At 46.0% G+C, this 23,421-nt stretch overlaps 2 protein-coding genes across 2 annotated transcripts; both read right to left on the reverse strand.

Moving 5' to 3' along the window:
• Positions 1-3,355: 3,355 nt before the first annotated feature.
• On the reverse strand, positions 3,356-13,360 carry Mrps21 (mitochondrial ribosomal protein S21). Its single transcript, XM_052731286.1, has 3 exons — positions 13,247-13,360; positions 12,313-12,434; positions 3,356-4,340 (listed from the first exon to the last, which is right to left on the reverse strand). Exons 2-3 carry the CDS (start codon positions 12,393-12,395, stop codon positions 4,160-4,162), a joined length of 264 nt encoding a protein of 87 aa, XP_052587246.1. The 5' UTR covers positions 12,396-12,434; positions 13,247-13,360; the 3' UTR covers positions 3,356-4,159.
• Positions 13,361-19,087: 5,727 nt separating this feature from the next.
• Ciart (circadian associated repressor of transcription) lies at positions 19,088-22,979 on the reverse strand. The gene is made up of 6 exons (XM_052731270.1): positions 22,865-22,979; positions 22,082-22,485; positions 21,867-21,942; positions 21,474-21,552; positions 21,249-21,360; positions 19,088-19,750 (listed from the first exon to the last, which is right to left on the reverse strand). The coding sequence occupies exons 2-6, from the start codon at positions 22,424-22,426 to the stop codon at positions 19,205-19,207; spliced, it is 1,158 nt and encodes a 385-aa protein (XP_052587230.1). The 5' UTR covers positions 22,427-22,485; positions 22,865-22,979; the 3' UTR covers positions 19,088-19,204.
• Positions 22,980-23,421: the final 442 nt, after the last annotated feature.

Genomic DNA, 23,421 nt, shown 5'->3' on the forward strand with positions numbered 1-23,421 from the left:
GTATATCCACCATATTTATACACGTTTGCTTAGGCTTAGTGCTAGCCCTCTGACGCCTCTGTTCACTGATACGTCTTAAATACTTAACACTCGCACAATAAGTACTTAATAAATACTTTGTGGCAGTTCCTCTTTACATCTCCCCCAAAATGCAATACAAAAATTTATTTTATTTTATTAAGATTTACAATTTTTTTTAAAAGAATGGAAATTCTTCTGGGAAAGGTGGGGGGAGTGGATATCGGTTAGATAAGAGACATCAAAATGCAGTTAGGTAAGAGAAATTACTTCTGGTGTTCTACTGTTGTGGCACCATTTCCAGCTTTAACTTCATTTTTATGCTTGTGAATATCCAGTTTCCCAATACTATTATTTGTTTTGTTTTGAGAGAGGTCTTATGTCGTCTAGGCTGGCATCAAACTCAATATGCCGTGGAGGGAGACCTTGAACTCCTGATGTTCCCACCTCCATTTGTTTTCTTTTCTTTCCTTTTTTTTGTTTTTTGTTTTTTTGGGTTTTTTTGTTTGTTTGTTTGTTTGTTCAAGACAGGGTTTCTTTGTGTAGCCCTGGATGTCCTGAAACTCACTATGTAGACCAGAGATCCACCTGCCTCTGCCTCCTGAGTGCTGGGATTAAAGGTGTGTGCCACCTCCACCCCCCATCTTCCTTTCTTAAATACTGAGATTACAGGCCTGAACCACCAAAGCCAGCCCTCACAGTATTTGTTTATCAGGCCGTCCTTTCCCTTTTGAACAGCGTTGGCAGCCTTGTCTCTTTAAGCAGAGGAGTCTGACAACGGCCTAAGTTTGAGTTCAAGATACAGTGAGGGGGCTGGAGAAAATGACTCCTAAGAGTTGTCTTCAGACCTTCACATGCAGACACACAAATTTAAAGAAAAAACTATTTTAAGTCAGTAAACCAGAACTTGGGATGTAGCTCAGTGGTATAGCACTTGCCTAACATGGTTCAGCCCTGGATGTGATGCCCAGCACTACAATAATATCAACAATCTGACCATATATGAGTTTATTCTGTTCTACTCATTCACATCTTTCCTTCTGCCAGTACCCCCGTTTAGTATGTTTGAATATATCATTTAATCCCCCTGAAGGGATTCCTATTTCCCCCTTCTCTGTTTGAGGTCTGTTTTCTCCAGATTGGCTTTGAATTCCTGGGCTCAAGTGACCCTGGTTCTTCAGTTTGGGAGGTTAGGACTACATGTGTGTGTCACTGTGCCTGACTTCTTTTGTCATTTCCTAATGGAGGAAACAATTCAGAAAAATCATATGGAGGAAATCACAGCCAGTAACTGAGAGACTAATAGTTATTTTAAACTCATCTGATTAAATACTGAAAATAAAACCAATTCCTCTAAAATATTTCCCATAGAATATTGAACTCAGATTTTTTTTTTTTTTCCTTTTGGTTTTTCACAAGGTTTTACTGTGTAGCTTTTTTTTTTCCCTTTGAGATAGGGTTTCTCTGTGTAGCTTTGCGCCTTTCCTGGAACTCACTTTGTAGACCAGGCTGGCCTCGAACTCACAGAGATCCGCCTGGCTCTGCCTCCCAAGTGCTGGGATTAAAGGCGTGCGCCACTACCGCTGGGCATAAATGTAATTTTTTAAAGTTAGTTTTTGGCTGGGAGTGGTGGTACATGCCTTCACTCTCAGTATTTAGACACAGAGGCAGGCAAATATGTTGTACATAGTGAGTTCTAGGACAGCCAAGGCTGTACGGTGAGACACTGTCTCTCTCTCTTTTTTTTTTTAATTTTTGTCTGAAAACATGGAGTTGGATGAAGGAAGATTAGGTGTTCAAGACTAGTCTCAACTAAATGTTGAGTTTGAGGTCAGTCTGGGCTACAAGGGATACTGAAATCCAACACCCCAAAAATGTAGTTAAATTCTCATTAATTTGCATGGTTCAAAGATCTAAATTTTAAAAAACTATACTAAAATTAAGAGTGAAAAATTATAAAACTCTTAGAGGAAAACAAGTTTAGTCTCCACGACACTGGATTTGGCAATGAATTCTTGGATGGGACATCAAAAACAAAGGCAACAAAGAAAACTGTACTTCATGGATGTGGAAAACATCTGTGCACTGGGCTGGACATGGTAGATGCCAGTAATCCCTGTCCTTAGGAGGCTGGGAGTGAGTTCCAGGACAGGAACCAAAAAACTACATGGAAAAACCCGGGGGGGGGGGGGGGGGGGGGAGATAACCCACAGGGTGGGTGGCAACATCTCCATGTCAGGTATCTGATAGACCTTGTCACGAGAATGAAAGAAACTCCAACTCGGCAGCCAAAAAATAATTTCAGAGGTGGCTAAGGACTTGAATGCCCCTTCAAAGGGGAAAGGTGAATAAATTCCTGAAAGGCTCAGCAGCACCAGCCACTGGAGAAGGGACAAACCTGCAACACCATCTGGAGAGGGTCAGGCGGGCAAACTGCACGTTTGAGGCCAGCTTTCCTATCTCCAAAGTAAGTGACAGCAAAGGCTAGAAATCTAGAAAGCCGGTGCATTCCACCACAAGGGGCTGTGTGCACTCACTAACCCTAAATGCTACCCCTCAAGTCCATGCGGAGAAGGTTCTCTGATTTCTTCCACAGACGCTTGTGTCAACCCCACAACACTGGAGGCGCTCCACTCGGGAGACCAAGACAGGGAAGCAGATGCAGCAGAGAAAGGACAGGTTTCCTTACTGGTCAGGACGCTTGCTGTGGGAAGATGCCGGCACAGCGAGAACTTACAGCTGTGTGTGAGTTCACACAGGACAGCGGTTGCTGGCCTTGATCCCCAGGCATTGCACATTCTGATGCGACACCTACCTCTCACTCTGAGCACCGCTACTTCCTTCCTGTTCATTTACTGCTCTATCACCCGCTAGTGCATTTTCCCCCTGCCTTCCTGAGCACATCCAGGAAACCTCAAGGGCGGAAACAGGAGTTAGCCTTGTTAGGTTTGTTCTTCGGATTCTTTTGGACAAGGATTTCAGCATTAGTTTACATACATACTTCTCTACTCAAAGGGTGGAGGGTAGCTTAATAAAAAAGACTCATCTGCATTTCCAGTGAGACTTGCTTTGGGGCTCTTAAAAATTGGGTAGGAAATGCAGTATTTTTTTTACAGTTGGAACTTTTCCTTGCCTTCCCGACTCTGAAAATGGGCTTTAAACTTTAAAAGCACAGCAATGTAGTTGGGCATGGTGGCGCACATTGTTAATCCCAGCACTGAAGAAGGAGGAAGCAGAGGCAGATGGATCTCAGAGTGTGAGGCCAGCCTGGGCTACATAGTGAGATTCTGTGTCAAAAACAAAACACACCCCCCACCAAAACAAAACAACAACCAGACCAAACCAAACCAAATTTAACCAAGTGTACCACTCAGCAATATTAAGTACATTCACTCACTTAATTTGTTAAGTATTTGGCTTACATGTATGTCTATGTACTACACATGTGTCTGGTGCCTGTCAGGGTTAGAAAAGAAATTGCCTTGGAACTGGAGTTATAGACAGTTGTGAGCCACCAGGTGGGTGTCAAGGTCCTCTGAAAGAGCAGCCAGTACTCTTAAAAAGCCAAGATATCTCTCCAGTCCCACATTCACTAAAATCTTATATTTTTTGTGTATAAAGTATTTTGCACACAGAGAAACCCTGTCTTGAAAGACCCTCCCCGCCAAAAAAAGTTTTGCAAGTATGTGTGCTACATATATGCAGAGGCCAGAAGGTGGCAACAGATCCCCTGGAACTGGAGTCAAAGACCTTGTAAGCCCCCAGTAGGTGTTGGAACCCAACCAAGGTCCTCTATAAAAGACCAGCAAGCTCTCTTAACAGATGAGTCATCTCTCCAACTCTAATATATACATTTTTTGTTACCATGGTTTCTAGAACTTCTACAAATCTTTATAAACAAAACTGTAACCATTACATATAACTCCTGATTGGCCCCTCTCCTAGACTGGCAACCAATATTATTGCTCCTGTTCCAGTTTTTGATTAACTTTTTTCCTATCGATAAAAGAAAAGGGTCCACTGTGGATTGGGAAAGCTTCTATATGTTCAAGCCTTCTTGTTCACGTGATTGAGTTTATTGTACGGAAAGGTAACAGGAAAGTTAGACATAGAATTAACGTGGGTCTTCTATCCACAGGCCTTAGCAGCCCTGCCATGGATCCGCCCGGGTCTTTCGCATCAAGAAGTTAATCTTGCGAGCCATCTCCATGTTGTAGATCCTCCGGCACGCTTCATAGCTCTCCCGCTGGCGGCGGCGGCAGGGCTTCTCATAGTAGCGCCTTCGCTTTATGACCTCGGTAAGCCCGTCGGCAGTGAGGATTCTGTACAAAGACAAGCAAGGAGGTGAGACACTGCTGTGGCTCACGACTGTTCTTTACCAGTTTCACAGCCCAGCACAAGTCAAGGACAAAAACCACCCGTGTTTGTATACTTACAGTGGGAAGTAGTAACATAGCCCTGACTTCTTTCCAGAGGCCCCAGTAAGAACCTGTGAGATAAATTTAAAAGGCAGCCACGGTTCTTACTCTTGGGGAGCTTATAGTCATGTTCTCAAACGTTTGACCCCCACAACACACCTGAGGTATAGGACAGCTTCCCATGGGAACAGTGGCTCCCTGTGCAGTGCATCTTAACCATGGGAGCATTTCAGAAACTACACATGAAACCGGGTGTATGGAAGGAAAAGTAGGCAGACCTCTGTGAGTTGAAGGCCAACCACAGCCACATAGAGACTGACTTAAAAAACCAAAACCAGAGCAAAGCAAAGCACAAACGGGGTAAGCCATCTGTAATTATATACATGTAGAAGTGACTCCTATCTGATCTTAGTGAAGAATGCAGTTCCTTCCTCTTTGTATTTAAGAACTGACATGGTAGTGGTGCATGTCTGACAGCCCAGGACTTGGAAGGCTGATGCAAGAGGATCTCAAGTTTCAGATCAGCCTTGGCAACTTAGATCCTGCTTTAGAATAAAAATAAGTAAATAAATAAAAGGGATATAGCTCAGTAGTAGAGCACTTGTCCCACAAGTATAAACCCAGGCTTAGAGAAAAAAATTGGGGGGGGCATGATTGAAGTCTGAGTAATAGTGGGGGCCTACCTAAATATAGGCCCTCCTCATATCAGTGATACAAATGGGAACATTATAATAACCTCACTCACCATTTTCCCATGAATCAGGGGCTCCAATCATATGACTGTGTGGACATGAGCATGTAGGTGCTTGTGGAAGCTAGGGGTCAACCCCAGGAGTTATTCCTTAGGTACACCCACCTTCCTTCTGTGCAGTGTGGACGTGTCCTGTATGTGTTTTTGAGACAGGATCTCTCATTGGCCTGGAGGGTACCCAGTGATTGGGCAGGCTGCACAGACTTACTTAGACAATGAGGAGGACAGCTGGGTGAGGCTTCTCAACCAGGGGAAAGAGAACATGGAAGCCAAGAAGATGAGGTGCACTAAAGAAAGGAATCATCTGGGGGCGGGGCACAGAGTACAATTTTTGACCCAGCACTTGGGAAGTAGAGGCAGGTGGAGCTCTGTGAGTTCAAGGCCAGACTGATTTACATAGTGAGTTGCAGACTAGTCAGGACTATACAGTGAGACCCTGTCTCAACCAAAGAGAAAGGAAAAAAGAATTTCAAAGCACAGACTAAGCTGGGAAGATAGCTGAGTTGACACAGATCTGAGTTCCATTCCCAGAATCCACGTAAAATGGATGGGTGTGGTGGCACTGACTTGTGATCCCAGTATGAGGAGGCAGAGACAGCCCTGTTTCAAACAAGCAACAAAAAAGGTGAATGGTGCTGGAGGCAGGACTCCTGATGTGTCTTCTGGCTCCAAACACGTGCACGAGTACTCACATTAATACACACATGCATGCCCACACATAGTAGAAGCACTTATTCATCTTCATCTCTACTAGGCAAGGATGTATGTAGGTCAAGCTTTGTAGTAGAGCTCAAGTATGGGGCTTGGGGTGTAACTCAGTTGGTAGAATGCTTGCCTGGTGGGAAGGAGCCCTGGGTTTGATCCCCAGTACAATATAACCCAGTGTGGTATTATTGCACACCTGTAGTTTGCCAGCACTTGGAAGGTAGAGGCAGGAATTCAAAGTCATACATAGCCAGCCTAGGATACATGAGACCCTGTCTCAAAAGAAAAAAAACAAAAAACAAAACAAAACAAAAACAAAAAAACCCCTAAAACCAACCAAATAGGCAAAACCAAAAGAACTCAAGTAATAGCAAAAGGGCTGTGGGTGTGGTTTAGTGGTAGAGTGCTTGCCTATCTTATATGCAAGACCCTGGCTCTAGCTCCCAGTTCAGGCAGTCGGGGTGGGGTAAGCATCATAAAAAACGCTGACGATGTAGCTCCACGGTAGCACTTTGGGAAGGTGTTACTAGTGCTGCTTCTGTTTGCAAAGGTAGTTCAAGGACTAGCACATGAAGAGCTCAGTGTAAACAGATCAGCTTGGAGTTCTGGTGCCTGGCAACCTTACACAAAGGGGAAACCAGCTGCCAGTTTTAGTAAAATTCAACTGATTATGTAAAAGGAGTCGAGCTGCTTACAAGGGGAAGCTGGGGGAGGCAGATTCACATGTCATTGTAGCCAGCCTACTTCAACAAGCATGTACACAGAAGGAGCCCAGAAGCTGGCCCATCAGGAGGAAAAGGGGTCAACCGGGCATGCTTCCAGTGTGCTTGTCTTTCTAGTTTGGGGGAGAGCCAATCACACGAGGCTTCCCAGCAACCCCTACTCTTCATAACCTCATCTCAGGGCTCCAATGAGCCCCTGGTTATATAACAGGCATTTGGTGGCAGTCCCCTGGACAGACACATAGGTTTTTCCTTTATAGGCTTCTTCTGTGCTCCAAATACAGCAAAGGTCTAAACGCCTCTCTCCCCTCTCACCTGTGCTGCTACGGTAATCAGATCACAAAACAAGCGACTCATTTTGAAACCAGAACCATCCAAACGCTGAGAAAGATAAGAGCAGCCTGGAGCAGGACAGGTATGGAGAAAAGGTGACCCGAAGGGAAGACACTAGAGGGTAGCTGGGGAAAGATGTGTGAGCGCTAAGTCAGGAAAGATGCATTTAGCTGGCAAGGAGGACCAGGCACTCAAGGGCCCCACATGCACATGTGAGTTCACAAGTTCTTGCCTAGAAAAGTACCCTAAGAGCAAAGTATCTGCTCACTCCCCGCCCCACCCAAAATACAATTTATAAGACATTTCTGTAACATTAAAAAAAAAAAAAGGAATAGAAATGCAGCTTTCTTCTTCTTTGCAAATATATTTTTATACTAAAAGTGCAGCTTCTTTTGTTGTTTTTGAGACAGGTTCTTAAGTATCTCAGGCTGCCCTCTGACTTAATATGTAGCCAAGAATAACCCTGAATCCCTTACTCTCCTGCCTCAGCTTGTGCTGACTGGGATTACACATATGCACCACCCTAACCAGTCTACTATTTTGTTGTTGTTTGAGACAGGGTTTCTCTGTGTAGCCCTGGCTGTCCTGGGACTTGCTGTATAGACCAGGCTGGCTTTGAACTCACAGAAATCCACCTGTCTCTGCTTCTTTATACTGGGATTAAAGTCCTGTGTCACCTTTGGCCTGGCCCAGTCTATTTCTAAAACACAGCTTTCAGAAGAGGGACTTTCACTGCCAATACACTCACTGCACTGCTTTGCAAGCCACAGTTTCAAATTTTCAAATTAATAAGGAAGCCTAAAAGAGATTCAACATCAGTCTGAGTCCAGGAGTCTAGATCTCTTCACTTACTCTTCTACACACCTCCATCTAACTGAAGCCCTCCTTGTCCCATGGAATCTCTCTCTCCTTCCTTCCTTTCTTCTGGTAGTCTCAGGTAGCCCAGCGTGGCCTTGCTATGTAACCAAGGATAACTTGATCTTCCTGTTTCCGACTCTGAATGCCAGAGTTACAGGCACAGGCCACCATGTGGCATTTTCTATGGTATTGCTGGTCAAGTACCGTTCTAAGTGAGCTACATCCCCAGACCCTTTCTTTTTCTTTTTAGGTAACATAAACTGCCCCCTGCCCCTAAACTTGTAATTTCCTTGGTGTTTTAATAACTGAAGTAAGAAAAAAGTGCTTTATGTCCTTTTTATTTTATGAGACAGGGTCTGTACAGCTCAAGCTTGAGATTCTCCTGCCTCAGCCTCTCCAGGGTTGGGACTGCAAGCATACGTCACCACTCCCAACTGCCTTGTACTTGTTTATTGTTTTCTGAAGGAAACAGATTTCTAAGCTGGGGAAGCAGCTTAAAATTGGCAGTGTGCTTCCCTGGCATGTATGGAGCCCTGGGTTCCATCCCCAGAGCTGCAGAGAGGGCGTGGGGGGTGGGACACAGGCCTATAACCCCAGACTTAGGAGCAACCAGGCAGTGGTGGCACACGACTTTAATCCCAGCACTTGGGAGGAAGAGCCAGGCAGAGCTCTTTGAGTTGGAGGCCAGCCTGGTATACAGAATGAGATCCAGGACAGGCTCCAAAACTACACAGAGAAACCCTGTCTCAAAAAACCAAAACCAAAACCAAAACCAAAAACCAAAAAATAAACAAACCAAAAAAAAAACCCCATTATATGGTAAAATTGAGGTCAACCTGGACTACATAAGACTCTGTCCCCCAAAAAGAAAGAAAACAGATTCCTTAGAACAAGATCCGAAATAACACCAAGCCAGATGGTAGAAGGTATTCACACAGCATCTACTTTTTAAATTTTATATTTATTTATATTTCATGTATGAGTGCTCTGCATGTATACCTGCAGGCCAGAAGAGGGCATCAGATCCTATTATAGATGGTTGTGAGCCACCATGTGGTTGCTGGGAATTGAACTCATGACCTCTGGAAGAGTAGCCCAGTGCTCTTAACTGTTGAGCCATCTCCAGCCCCCACAGCATTTACTTTTTTAAGATTTTTTTTTTTTTTTTTTTGGTTTTTCGAGACAGGGTTTCTCTGTGGAGCTTTGTGCCTTTTCCTGGAACTCACTTGGTAGCCCAGGCTGGCCTCGAACTCACAGAGATCCGCCTGGCTCTGCCTCCGGAGTGCTGGGATTAAAGGCATGCGCCACCACCGCCCGGCTTACTTTTAAGATTTTTATTTTATTATTTTATGCGTGTAAGTGTTTGTCTTCAATTATGTCTGTGTAAGTGGTATGTGCCTGGTACCCATGGAGGCCAAAAGATGGTGTCAGATCCCCTGGAACTGGAGTTACAGAATGTTGTATAGGTGCTGAGAATTGAACCTGGGTCCTATACAAGAGCAGCCTGGCCGGGCAGTGGTGGCGAACGCCTTTAATCCCAGCACTTGGGAGGCAGAGGCAGGTGGAAGTTCGAGGCTAGCCTGGGCTACAGAGTGAGTTCCAGGAAAGGTACAAAGCTACACAGAGAAACCCTGTCTCGAAAAACAAAACAAAACAACAAAACAAGGGCTGGAGAGATGGCTCAGAGGTTAAGAGCACTGGCTGCTCTTCCAGAGGTCCTGAGTTCAATTCCCAGCAACCACATGGTGGCTCAAACCCTTCTGTAATGAGATCTGGCACCCGCTTCTGTATACATAATAAATAAATAAATAAATAAATCTTAACAAACAAAGAGCAGCCTGTGCTCTTCAGCACCGAGCCATTTCTCCACCCTCTACTTCTGCCATTTAGTTCTTTCTCCCTCACAAACTACTTATTAGTACCTAGATTGTATTTTTATTTAATCTTTAATACTTTTACCTCCTACCACCACTTTCTAACTGCGGGAATTATAAGGGTGTGTCAATACACCCAGTTCATAGAGTACTAGAGAGGAAGCCCAAAGCCTCAAACGCTATACCATCTGAGCTACAGCCCCAGGATTATAATCCAGCTCCAGGGGATTCCACACCCTCCTCTGGGGGCACCCAAACACACAAGGCATAGATATACATACATATAAATAATTTTTTAAAAAAAATCTTATTTCATGGGCTGGAGAGATGGCTCAGCGGTTAAGAGCGCTCACTGTTTGTCAAGAGGTCCCGAGTTCAATTTCCAGCAACCACATGCTCACAACCATCTGTAATGAGATCTGATTCCCTCTTGTGGTGTCCCTGAAGACAGGTCACTCACATACATTAAATAAACACATAAATTAATGCTATTAAAAATTTATTTCATGTGCATTCATGTTTTTACCTGCATGTTTATCCATATTGGATCCCCTGGAGCTGGAGTGACAGACAGCTGTGAGCTGCCATGTGGGTGCTGGGAACTGAACTCAGGTCCTCTGGAAGAGCAGCCAGTGCTCTTAACCGCTGAGCCATCTCCCTAGCCCTTTTGTTTTGTTTTTTTGACACAAAACCCTGGTTGTCCTGGAATTGACTATGTAAGGCACACTGGCCTGGCAAGATGGCCTTGAGCTCACAGAAATCAAGTGCTGGGATTAAAGAAAAATAAAATAATCTCAAACAAACCAACCCCTAGTAATGATTAAATAAGACTGTAACCTGATGGCAATGAAGAGATGATCACCTCCTTCAGGCAAGGGATGATAAATATTTTTATTTCTCACGTTTGCTTTATAGTTTTGAAAGTAGAAATGAGGAATACATGCCATTACACAAAATGGACAGAGGTAGAAAATGCTGTTGAAAATGAACGGAGGAGCACTTGGTTGCAGGGTACTACATAAGAAAATTCTCAGGCAGGTGATGGGGCGCACGCCTTTAATCTTAGCAGAGGCAAAGGCAGGTGGGGCTCTGTGAGTTCAAGGCCAGCCTAGGCTACAGAGTGAGTTCCAGGACAGGCTCCAAAAGCTACACAGAGAAATCCTATCTTGATAAAAACCAAAAAAAAAAAAAAAAAAAAAAACAAACCAAACCAAAAACAAATAAAGAAAAGAAAAAAACCTCTCTCTTCAAAGCAATCTTCAAGTTAAGATAAAGCCCATTGTTTTCTTACAGACCGATAACCAAGGAAATAGGAGAAAAACCAGCTGAAAAGACAAGTATGGTGGCATGCATCCCAGCACTCAGGAGGCAGAGTGGGTGGATCTCAGTGAGGAGCTCCAGGACAGCCTGCTCCACACAGCAGTTCCAGACCAGCCAGAGCTACACAGTGAGACCACCTCTCAAAAACCAACATTCTACCCGCCCACTCCCCAAATCAGACTTCAACAAAACAAAGCGAGCCCTGGAGAGACGGCGGCTCCCAGGCTTCCAGCACCCATGTCCGTGGTTCACAGCTCCCTGCGCTCCAGCTCCGGGGGTCCACGCTGCTGGGCTCCAGTGGTGCTGGCACTCATGCACATACCCCCCCCCATAACTAAAAATAAAATAATAAAACTATAAACGAGGCATGCCAGACTAGGGAAGCCTAAAAGAACTAGAGCGGAGCGGCACCGTTAGGACTGCTGTCTATCCCATAGTCTAGTGTTCAAATACCTTTCCATGGAGCCCCTCCTCTCCGGCTACGTCATTTTTTAAGTGTATGTATGTATCTGTTTTTGTGTGTCACCTGTGTGGGACCTGCAGAGGGCAGAAGAGTGTCAGATCCCGGACATCCTTGTCAGTCCTCTGAAAGAGCAGCAAGCGCTCCTCTTCCTCACGGAACCACCTTCCAGCCTCTAGCTCTATAGTTTTGCTTCTGCTCTAACTTCCCTTTGAACCTGTAATACCGTCTCATCTTGACCTGTTCCTCCAAGAACAAAACCAGAGTTCATCTTTTCTAGCTGGCCATGTAAGTGATAGCGGACACATAATCTCAGGACTTGGAAGATCAGGAGTCAAGGTTATCCTTAGCTACCCTGCCCATCCTAGGCCAGCCTGAGCTACATGAAATGAACAAAATCACAAAGGAATTGATCTTCACAGAAGCGGTCTCAGCCATTTTTCATGCACTACGCTGGTTCTTCTTGTTCTTCATCTCCCTTCTAGCTTTTTTTTTTTTTTTTTGAGATAGGGAGAGGTCAGCTGAGACAGTCTAGTCGATGTAGCCTACATTGTTCTCAGATTCTTCCTGTCTCCACCTCCCAGGAGCTGTACACAAGCAGGCACAGACTTCTGGGCTCTTTCCAAAACCTCAGAGAGCATGCAGGTTCGTCAAGGGATGATGACTGCATGCTGGGTAAACTCCATCAAGTTTGATTTGGGAAGAACTTCATTTTTTGCAATAAGAAATTGAAGGGCTACAGTGTAAAAGCCTAAACACTGGGCTGGGACCAGTCTGAGAACAGTTTATGAGGGGGTAAGCTCAGTAAAGGATAATCCCACATTTCCACAAGCAAAACTCCGATTCTTTTTACCTGTTCAGGGTTCTGTATGCACCTTCCACGTTCCCCTCCTGAACCATCACAGTCCTGGCAATGAACTTCAGGTGTTTAGCCATGGCCTTGCTTTCAAATCTTCATTCTTCAGGACCTACAGACTGACAAGGAGCAGGGAAGCTGGAAAATCAGTAAGAGAACAGCCCAACGGAGTCACACATTACCACAGGTGGTTTTATTCAATCTAGAAATAGAACCCATGGAACCAGGTAGGAAGGATTCCTCACATCTCAGAAAGGACAAGCAGGTCTGCAGAGATGGATCAGTGGTTAAGAAGACCCGGGTTTGATTCCCAGCACCCATATGGTGGCTCACAACCATCTGTAACTCCAGTCCGGAGGATCCAACGCCCTCTTCTGGCTTCTGTGGTGCCCACACATACACGCAAGCAAGCAAAACACTCATACACATAAAATAGAAATAACTTTTTAAAAAAGAGAAAGTAGAAGCCAATCGTTATCAATATCCCTCTTCTCACACTGCAACGATATGGCTCAGCAAGTAAAGGCACTTGCAGCCAAGCTTGACGACCTGAGTTCGAGCCCAGGACCTATATGGTGTTGGGAGAGGACGGGCTCCTGCAAGTTGGTCTGACTACCGCACTCCTCGCCGCACAAAATAAATAAATAAATGCAACTTCAAAAGCCGGGGTGGTGGTGGTGGTGGTGCACACTTTTAATCCCAGCACTCGGGAGGCAGAGGCAGGCGGATTTCTGTCAATTCGAGGCCAGCCTGGTCTCCAAAGCGAGTTCCAGGAAAGGCGCAAAGCTACACAGAGAAACCCTGTCTCGAAAAACCAAAAAAAAAAAAAAAAAAAATAGGTTTTCTACGTCTCTGGGGACCAGGCCTCCAGGCGAAATCCTGCCCTCCCGCCACACCAGCTTTGCTGTCCAGATCCCCGCCAGCACCTTACCAGCCGCCTCAGCGCCCGGACACCAGGACGCCCCGGACCGGAAGCGGAAGCTACGGAATCCCCGCGGCGGGAGGAAGCGGCGCTGAAGGGCGCCGTCGGCTGCGGAAGCTTACGGTCCGTCGTTGCGAAGGTTCGCTCCTGAGCGCAGGCGCTGGACTCTACGCCTGACAAAGTCAGAGGACCAGCTTCCTCGCCTTCCTATGGAGCCCTTGGGTCTGCGAGAAGGTCAGCCCGATCCGTAGCTGTAACCCCGCTAAACCTTTACGAGATCTGAGCGGTTTCGTTTTCTGGATGGGAAATGGGAAGCGTCCGGAGAATGTTATCTATTTAAAAAGGACAGATCTGCTCACCCGGTGAACAACAGATCCACACCCTTCTTCCGCCTAAAAGTTAAGAAAAAGAAATTACTTACTGTGAGTTTCCCATTTCATCATCTGCCTAAGCCATTTCACTAAATAAAGTGGAATCACTAAAGAAAGAAATAGGAAACGCCTGCAGGATTTAAAATAGAAGTGTTTTGTTTGTTTGTTTTTAAATGCCAACGTTGTCATTTGTTGCCTAGTAAGACCTGGTAGAAATATCTGTTTTTTGATTTTTTTTTTAAATTTTTTTCACACTGTCTTGACAACCTTATGTGTATGCTGTCCCCACATATCCATGTACAGTTATTTGCATGGGTTCAGAAGTAATGAATGCAGAAAAACCTCCCCACGACACACACAGATACATCCTCATCTGTTATTTCTTTAAAAGATTTGTTTTTATTTTATGTGTGTGCGCCTGAGTGTATGTATGTGCACCATGTGCATGTAGGAGCCCAAGAAAGATAGGAGAGGTGTTGGATCCCTGGAACTGGAGTTAACCGGTGGTTGTGAGCTGACATGTGGTTATTGGGAACTGAATCTAGGTCCTTTGCAAGAGAAATAAATATTCCTAACCACTGAGTCATCTATCCAGAGCATCATCAGTTAGTAGGTACTTACACAAAACGTAAGCCTACCTCGTAGTAAGCCGAATCCAAAGTACCCAAGTGAAGCTAGGCTAGGACACCCTTATGCTTGTCAACAAACCTTGCATTGAGCATCTGGCCTCTGTCAGGCACTGTTGATACTATTCCAGTGTCTGTAGCACGACTGAAAGTACGTAGACTCAAATTTAGACTGGGTAGCATATAATAAGTGCCAAATTAATTATATGGATAGTTGCATAATACGGTGGAAAGGAGTTCTGGTTTCTATTCAGGTACTGGGAGCCATCAGATATATGACTTTGAACTAGTTACTCAAACTAGGAGTCTGCACTTTTTTTCGTATTAATAAAATATTGGAATACTATCACGTTTATTTGTTGATTGTGTATGGTTAATTTGGGCTACGGTGGTAGAGTTGGGTAAAAGAAATGGGGATATATGGCCTACAAATATTTATGATCTGGATCTTGTTAGATGAACTCTCTATCTTCTTCCTTATTTGTAAAATGGCTTAATAGCTACTCTGTTGATCTCACAGAATTTGTCCTAAGAATCAAATGGGATAAGATATAAAGGTACTTTGTGAATTTTTGTCTTATTTTTAAGGTTTATTTTCTTATTATGTGTATGAGTATTTTTGCCTACATGAACGTATGTATACTGCGTATGTATCTGGTGCTCATGGAGGCTAGAACAGGGCATTGAATCCCTTGGGTCTGGAGTTACAGACAGTTGTGAGCTACCATGTACGTGCTGGGAATTGAAGCTGGGTTTTCTGCAAGAGCAACAAGTGCTCTTAACTGTTGAGCCAACTTTCCCACCCCTTTGTTAATTTTTTTCTTTTTTACTAGATTAAAAAAACATTTTTTTTTTTGTTGCTTTTTTTGTTTTGTTTTTTGAGACAGGGTTTCTCTGTGTAGTTTTGGAGCCTGTCCTAGATCTTGCTCTGTAGCCCAGGCTGGCCTCAAACTCACAGAGATCCACCTGGCTCTGCCTCCCAAGTGCTGGGATTAAAGGCGTGCGCCACCACCGCCCGGCTAAAAAATTTTTTTAATGTGCATGGGTGTTTTGTCTGCGTGTGTGCCTGGTTTCCAGGGAGGCCAGAGAGGGGATCAGACCCCTGGATCTGGATTTACAGATGTTATGAGTCACCATGTGGGTGCTGGGAAACTAACCTGAGTCCTCGGGAAGAGCTTCCAGTGCTGATAGCCTCTGAGCCATCTACCCAAATCAGTGCCCCCAAGTTTTGAGCCTAGTTATCTAGAAAAATGTTGGAATCCTGTATTTCACTATTAACTTAGTGAAATTAATTTATTTCACTATTATTACAAATTAACTGTATTTCACTATTAATTAACTAATTAATTAGGAGGGCAATTAATTCTGTGTACTAGGGCTCAAACGCAGGCTCGTGTATGTGTCACCGCGTAAGGAGGTCAGAGGACATCTTGCCAAAATGGTTTCTCTCCTTCCACCAGGTGGGTCCCATGGTTTGAACTCAGGTCCTCAGGCTTGGTGGCGGCAGGGGCCTTTACCCACTGAGCTGTCTCACCAGGCCTTTTACTTTAAAGACAGGGGTGTGTGTGTGTGTGTGTGCTTGCATGCACGTGTGCGAATGTATGTGCAGATATATGTACAGGTGCATGTTCCTGTATATGTGATTCCAGAAGAGGTCATTAGATTCCTCAGAGCTGTATAGATATTTGTGAGATGCCCATGCCGGGCTTATTAACTGGTTTCTGGGATCCCAGCGCTAGTCCTCATGATTAGATAGCAACTGCCCTTGGCTGCCTAGCCATCTCTCTCTCCAGTGCTCCTCACTTGTTTTTAAGACAGTCTAAGGTGGTCTGGAAGAAGATCTGTACCTGGGGATGACCTTAACTTTTGATCCTCCTGCCTTACCTTCCAAGTGCTGAGATTACATGCATATGCCACCATACCCAGTTTTATGGGGTGCTAGGGATTTTACCCATGGCTTTGTGCATGTTTAGCATGTGCTATTTTAGAGCTACCTCCCCAGCCAGAAAATGTTAAAATTTTAATAGTTTTTTGTTCGTTTGGTTTTTCGAGACAGGGTTTCTCTGTGTAGTCCAGGCTGTCCTGGAACTGAGATCTCTCTGCCTCTGCCTCCTGCGTGCTGGGATTAAAGGCCACTGCTGCCACCACCACCCAGCTATAAAATTTTAATTAATTCAAATGTTTTAGATTTATTTTATGTGTATGAGTGTTTTGCCTGCACGTATGTTCAAAATAGGCATGCCTGGTGCCCACGGAGGTCAGAAGAGGGCATCAGATACCCTGCAACCAGAATTACAAAGGGTTGTGAGCCACCATGTGGGTGCTGGAAACTGAACCTTGGTCCTCTACAAGAGTGCTCTTAATTGCTGAGCCGTCTCTCTAGTCCTAATAATTAAACAACAACAAAAATACTTCGTGTGTGTATCTGTGCCTGCATGGGTATGTGCATATGCAGAGGCCAGATAACAACTTGTGGGAGTTGGTTCTGGCCTTCTACCATGTGGAATCAAGGTATCAAAGTCAGTAAGACTTGCCTATAAGGATCTTTAGATAAAGGCCATGAGCCATGTTACTGGCCCCTTTGTTAATTTTTGTATAAGCAGTATATGAATAAAACTTCCCAGCAAAAATGTATACATTCAGTGTGCCTTCTTAGGGCAAACGTTAGAACAGGAAATGAAAGTTTAGCATTTATCTAATTTGAGGAAAAAATAAAGGCAATAAAAAATGCAAAGTTACCATCATTGGATATATGTAGAGAAAAGCCAAGCCTAGCACCTCAGAGAACACCCACACTCTGGGGTGGGTGGAAACAGGGCCATTAAGAAACCTAGAAAGTGCTGCCAGTTGGGTAAGAGGAGAGTTGGGACTGTGTGTAGTCACAAGATCTAAGCTAGGAAAGTTTCCGAAGGCAGCATTGCGTCAGGTGATACCAAGCACAGCCTTTGTGGAGGCTCCTGGGTTTCACTGTTGATTAGGTGGAAGGTATATTCTAAAACACCTGTGCTCATTTTGTGGGCTCACTAGTTACTTTGGAAGGTGCAACAAAATGAAAGGAGTGTAAGCTGGGCTGCTAGCAGTTAGCTAGAGTGGTAATGAGGTATTAGAAAAACCACTCTGCGCAATTATGGAGCACGCTGGGATGAAGGCTGTGGTAGAGCACTTGCCTAGCATGCTTGGGACCAAAGTTCAATCCCTAGTACTGAGTGTGAGTGGGAGTGGGACTGAGGAAGAACTACCGAGCAAAGAGAGAAGGTTGTGTAGGCTCAGGCAGTGTTTTCAGTAAGCCAGTAACTGATGACACCAGGGAGTAATTATTATGGATAGCAAATACAAATTACCAAAGTTTCACAAATAAAAGGAAATCCAAGGGGCTGGAGAGATGGCTCAGGAGTTAGGAGCACTTGCTGCTCTTGCAGAGGACCTGAGTTCAGTCCCCAGCACCTACATGGTGGCCCGCAAACATCTGTTATTCCAGTTCCAGGGGATCCAATGCCTTCTTCTGACCTTCTTGGGTACCAGGCATGCATATGGTACACATACATACATACAGGCAAATAATCATACACATAAAGTGAAAATAAATCTTAAAAAATAAAACGAGGGCCTGGAACACTGACTCAGTGATTAACAGCACTGGCTGCTCTTCCAGAGGACCTGGGTTCAATTCCCAGCACCCACATGGCAGCTCAAAACTGTCTGTGGCTCCAGTTCTGGGGATCCAACACCCTCACACAGACATACATGCAGGAAAACCACCAAAGCACATAAAATAAAAATAAATAAATTTAAAGTAAATAAATAAAATGAGCCAGACATGGTGGCTCATGCCTCCTTTAACCCCAGCACGCAGGATGCAGAGGCAGTCCTGGTCTGTGTAGCAAGTTTTAGGCAATCATGGTTACATAGTGAGACCCTGTCTCAAAAATTGTGTGTGTATATCAAAATCACAAATAGAGCTAAGAGTGGTGTTTCACACATGTAATTCCTGGGGCACCAGAATCACCTTGATTTCCAGGCCAGCCTAAGCTACGCAAATAAGGTTTGCCTTAGAAAGGAGGCCATATTTTCTGAAATAAAGGGAGGTGATTTATTTACCAGAAATGGGAGGAAGCCGTCTGACTAGCGAGAAGCATGCTGAGCAGCTGAGAAGCAATGACTGGGATGACAGAGTTATCTGATGCGCTCAAAAGGCTGAGGATGAGAGAGGAAATGGTTTTGCTGGAAACTGGGACAAATCAGAAAGAAAGACACAGAGAAGGGGAGCGATCCATCCATTCATGGACTTCACTCAGTGACACTTGAATAGCTCTCCGTGGCCTGCTTTATGTTTAGCGGTTACTGTTCGAGTAAGGACATGGCCCAGAGTCCGAGTGCCCCTGTCCTGACCTCAGCAATTCTAAGGCACTCTGCCCTCTTCAAAACTGGCACCCCCGTGGCTGTTTTGGCTTTGGCTCTTCTGGAGGCAGCAGCAGGTTACATAGGCATTTACCCCCAAGCATCAACAGCTCCCATCAAAGCAGAGCTGCGCCAGAGCAGAAGAACCTGCTTGTCTGCCCAGCTGGAAGATTCCACAGGGAGAGACAAAGGGAAGGGCACTAGTTTCTGAGGGTGAACAGAAAAAAATAACAACAAATCCACCTCAAGTCTGAACCTCTTAAGTGTCCCAAGGGTGTCCCCTATGGAAGCAGCAGCTCCAGTGCCCCTCACAGGTTTTGTCTTTTCCCAGTCAGACTCAGCCTTGTGGAGCTCGTATTCACAAACACTTTTGTCCCCTATCTTCTTTTCAGAAGCCCAGTGGGTAAGATTTATGGTATTCAAGGCTGAATTTCAATTTACCACAGTCAGCAGTGTTTAGGTAAAAAATGTCTTTAATCAGAAAGGATGTATTTTTCCTCACCACAAATACATTAAAAGTTAAAAAAAAAACAAAAACAAAACCACAAACATATATTTACACAAACTGGAGCTCAGAGGACAGTTGCAGAGCCTGGGTTAGGGCTGAGGGCTGGGGCAGCTGCAGGATGGCTGCTCATCTGTGGGTCTCGGGGTCCTGCCGTCATCTCGCCGACAGTGGTAGGGAGGACAGGGGGACAGAGGGTGCAGCTGCAGTCTGATGGCACCGTTGCTGGCAAACTGTGGCAACAAGGCCCCTCTCCATCTCCAGACGGCTTCTTCAGCTCACCAGGGGTGACAGGAGACAGTGTGGCCGGTGGGATGGGAGTGCCTGGGGCAGAGTGGGTGAAGGGCTGGCCTCCTTTCTGGAGGACGAGGATGACACCAATGCTGGCCCCAGAGCCTGAGGAACTGTGGCTAGAGGCGGAGCCTTGGGAGCTGAGGGGAGGGTTACAAATGGGAGTGCTGTGAGTCCAGGTGAGGTTCATCGCTGGCCATTCTGTGGGGTGCCACGGCTGTGCTGGTTTCAAAAGAAAAGGTCCTAGTTGTGTCTGGCCCAGCTTCTCCATGAGAGGTGCAGGGGAGGAAGCAGCCGAGTCACTCTGGTGGCGTGGAAAGTGCTGGAGAGTGGGGAAAGGAGAAAAGCATCAGGTAGGAAGGCTTACAGATTAGCCCCCTGGCCTGGACCTTAGCTAGCCTTGAGAACCCACTGTGCAGTGCAGACACACATTGTTTGTGCAACAGGTGTGGTCTTGCCAGGTGATGATTAAGTGAAAATTTTAGCAATCAAGGAAAGCTTCCATTTATTCAACAAACAGTTGAGAGGTGGTGGCTGTTGTGTCACACATGCTATTAGGCTACTAGAAAGGGACAAGATAAAACAGTCCTACAGTTCTCACTACGTACACAATGATTCCTGTTCCATTTCTTTAAAGTACTTTTTTGTGTTGTTAAGAGAATCAAACCCAGCCTGTCATGTGGCCGGAGAACACTCTAAGAGAAGTGTAAGTGAATTAATCACACCCCAGCCAGAGACCTGTAAGTGAATTAACCACACCCCAGCCAGAGAAGTGTAAGTGAATTAATGTCCTGATTTCTGTATTGAAAATCCTCATTTTCCATGTTTAGTTCTTCATGAGGCATGATCCTGTTACTTTTCAGTCAATTATTTTCACATCATTAAAAACTATAGTTGAGGAGCTAGCGACATGGCTCAGTTGTTAAGAGCACTGGCTGCTCTTCCACAGTACCTGGGTTCAATCCCCAGCACCCACATGGCAGCTCACAACTGTCTGTAACTACAGTTCCAGAAGATCCGACACCCTCACAGTCATACATGCAGGCAAAACACCATAAAAACAAAAACAAAAACAAAACAAAACAAAACTATAGTTGATTTAGCTGGACATGGTGGCATTTGCCTTTAACCCAAGCACTCAAGAGGCAGAGGCAGGCAGATCTCTGTGAGTTCCAAGACAGCCAGAACTACACAGAGAAACCCTGTCTTGAAAAAAAAGAAAACAAAACAGTGCCGGGCGGTGGTGGCGCACGCCTTTAATCCCAGCACTCGGGCAGCAGGGGCAGGCGGATCTCTGTGAGTTCGAGGCCAGCCTGGTCTCCAAAGCGAGTTCCAGGAGAGGCGCAAAGCTACACAGAGAAACCCTGAATCGAAAAACAAAAACAAGAAAGAAAGAAAGAAAGAAAACAAAACAAACAAAAATAGAAACCCACTATAGACACATGAGGTTTGGCCAAGAATATTTTGACAGGAGTCAAAAGATGGAGAGGGGAAGGGTTTGGAGGGTGCAAGGAAGAACAGAGCTGTAAAGAAGAACTGAGGCCTCTTCCTGTGTGAGTCACTTGGCCAGAGTCAAAAGCCTTCTGTATCTTCAGAAAGCAGGTAAGCCAAAACAGGAAGGTAGGGTTAAATTTTGTGGGATCCCAACAAAATGGAACCAGTACCTCGGCTAAATGTAAACATCACAGTACTGCACAAAACTAGGCATTCCCTTCCATGTTGGGGGGGGCTTAAGGAAAAGGGGAGGAGGGACACATCTCTCCACGCACAGTCCATTTCTGGATTCTTCTCCCATGGCTTCCTTGGTTCTAGGTTCTTACCTTGCTTATCTGATGCCTGCTACCTCCTAAGGATGACTTCTGGGCAGCCACATGAGGGAACCATGTCTTTAACATCCCTTCCACTTGCAGCAAGGTCCCTAGATACCGTTCTCTGTGAAAACGGCATAGTTTAAAAGTCAAGTATGAAAAAAGAGATGTGGAGAATTGTGCAGGTCTCCCTCAATCCGACACTGAGGAGAGGAAGAAAGAAATGGGGAGACTTACCCCATCTGAGGCTTCTGTAAAACCCCCACGATACGCTGGATCCGGTCCATGGCCACACTCTGCTGGAAGCTACTCAACCCTACCGTGAAAGAGAGAGGGTGATCAGAGGGTGTGGGATGTAGCTCAGTGGCAGAGAGCTCGTCTAGTGTACACAAGGCAGTAGGCTCACTCCCCAGCGTGAGAGAAAGCAGAGGTGGGGACTGAGGGATATGTAAAGACAGATAGATGGGGGTTAAAATGGATTCACCCAAAGAAATTAAGTTACAGATGCAATCAGGGAATAGCCCAGGTCCAAAAGAGAGATTTAAGAGGCATGGACATTTCACACAGGGAGGGGAGCTACTACCCCCCACCCCCCACCCCCGCAAATGTATCAATCAGGTTATTAATTACCTTTGTCAAAGCGGCCCATTTTCAGTCCATTCAGTAGGTCTGTGAGGGGCCGTATGAACCCTTGGAGTTCTTTACACTGTAGGAAAACAGCACAATGACTAAGGGACCAGCAGTGGTTTTCCGGCTGTCGTGTATGGCAGCCAATACCATCCTCTTAGGGCCCTTATCAACCAATTAGGTGTTTGCCACTGCACTACTGTCTCGTGCTTTCTTACCTTTTGAGCAAAAAGCAGGTCTCCCTCTGTGGTACATCCCCCGGTGTGTAGACGGGTCTCCAATTCACCGTCTCTTGATCTTTTGACCCTAGATCCTCGCTGTTCCAGATGAGAGGCTGTATGCTGGTTACTAGAAATCCTGGGTCGATGTCTGCAGCGGATAGGGCCTGGACTGGGCTGGGAGCCTCCCCTTTGCCCAGCAGCGTCTGGCCTGAGCCCCTGGGTGCTCTTGCCCTCCCTGTCATTATCAGAGGGGAAGCCAGAGTCACTGTTCACAGGGGATGTGGAAAATGACGAGGAGAGAGAGGAGGAGGAATACGAAGAAATGCTAGATGGAGAATCCATAGGCCCAGGAGCAGGGGCTGAAGAGCAGCTCTCGTAGTACCAAAGATCAGAACCTGCAACTGAAGAGCAAAGAGAGGGAGTCTGAAATCAGCCAAAGGATTTGGAAAGGGACTGGGAGACTGGGGCGTTCTGAACACGATTTTTTCCGTTCTCAACAGAAACAAAAAAACTTGCTTTTCCACCCCCATTCAAAATCCAGACCGCCGGCCCCCACAGAGCTGTTGACCCCACACAGCCTTTCTTCCTGTGGGTTCAGAGTGAATACCCGACTTTACACCTTCCCCTGCTGTTCTGGGCTGTTCCCTTCCAGACCTCATAGCGAGCTTAGCGACCTAAAGAGCCACCCGCTAGAGGCTGATCTGCGCACCAAACCCCGCTAAGGTCCCTATGGGTACCGCCCCCATGGACACCCATCTCCACAGCTTTCGCATCCCTCACCGTCAGGCGCCCTGCGCCGGTCAGTCTGTGGTCGCGCCTTCCAGGTGATGCAATTCCTCTCGACACCCAGATCTGCGGCCTCACAAGCCCACTCTCTCGGTCCGGGTCAGTCTTCCGGAGCGCCCCGCTCTGGTCTGCTCGCCTGGGTCTGTCGGTTCAGCCCGGTTCGGTATCCAGCTCCTTCACGGTCTGTGCTTGTGCTGGTCTGGCCGACCCACCTCCGCCTCACTCGGTGGGTCCCGCCCCTTCCCCCTCCCAGACACGTGCGGCTCCGCACGTGCCTCCCCCGGCGTACACAGACCTTGTGCTCTCATTGGGTAGCTTGCCGGCAACACGTGACTCCAGATACAGACACTCACAGCCCATTCGCCACCGCACGCGGGGGGCTCGGCCAATAGAGAGGCAGCCGAGTGGTGATTGGCTGGGAGGGGAAGCAGTCCATGCTCCGCCCGTACATGCGGCTCCTCCGGTGATAAAAAGGAGGCTGGAAAAAAAGTGAAAACGAAGGAAGGGGCGGAAAAGGGTGGAGCTCGTCGCCTTAAATAGGACGGCGCTGC

Source organism: Peromyscus californicus, unplaced genomic scaffold, assembly GCF_007827085.1.
Source record: "Peromyscus californicus insignis strain IS unplaced genomic scaffold, ASM782708v3 Scaffold_9__1_contigs__length_137607984, whole genome shotgun sequence".
NCBI lineage: Eukaryota > Metazoa > Chordata > Mammalia > Rodentia > Cricetidae > Peromyscus > Peromyscus californicus.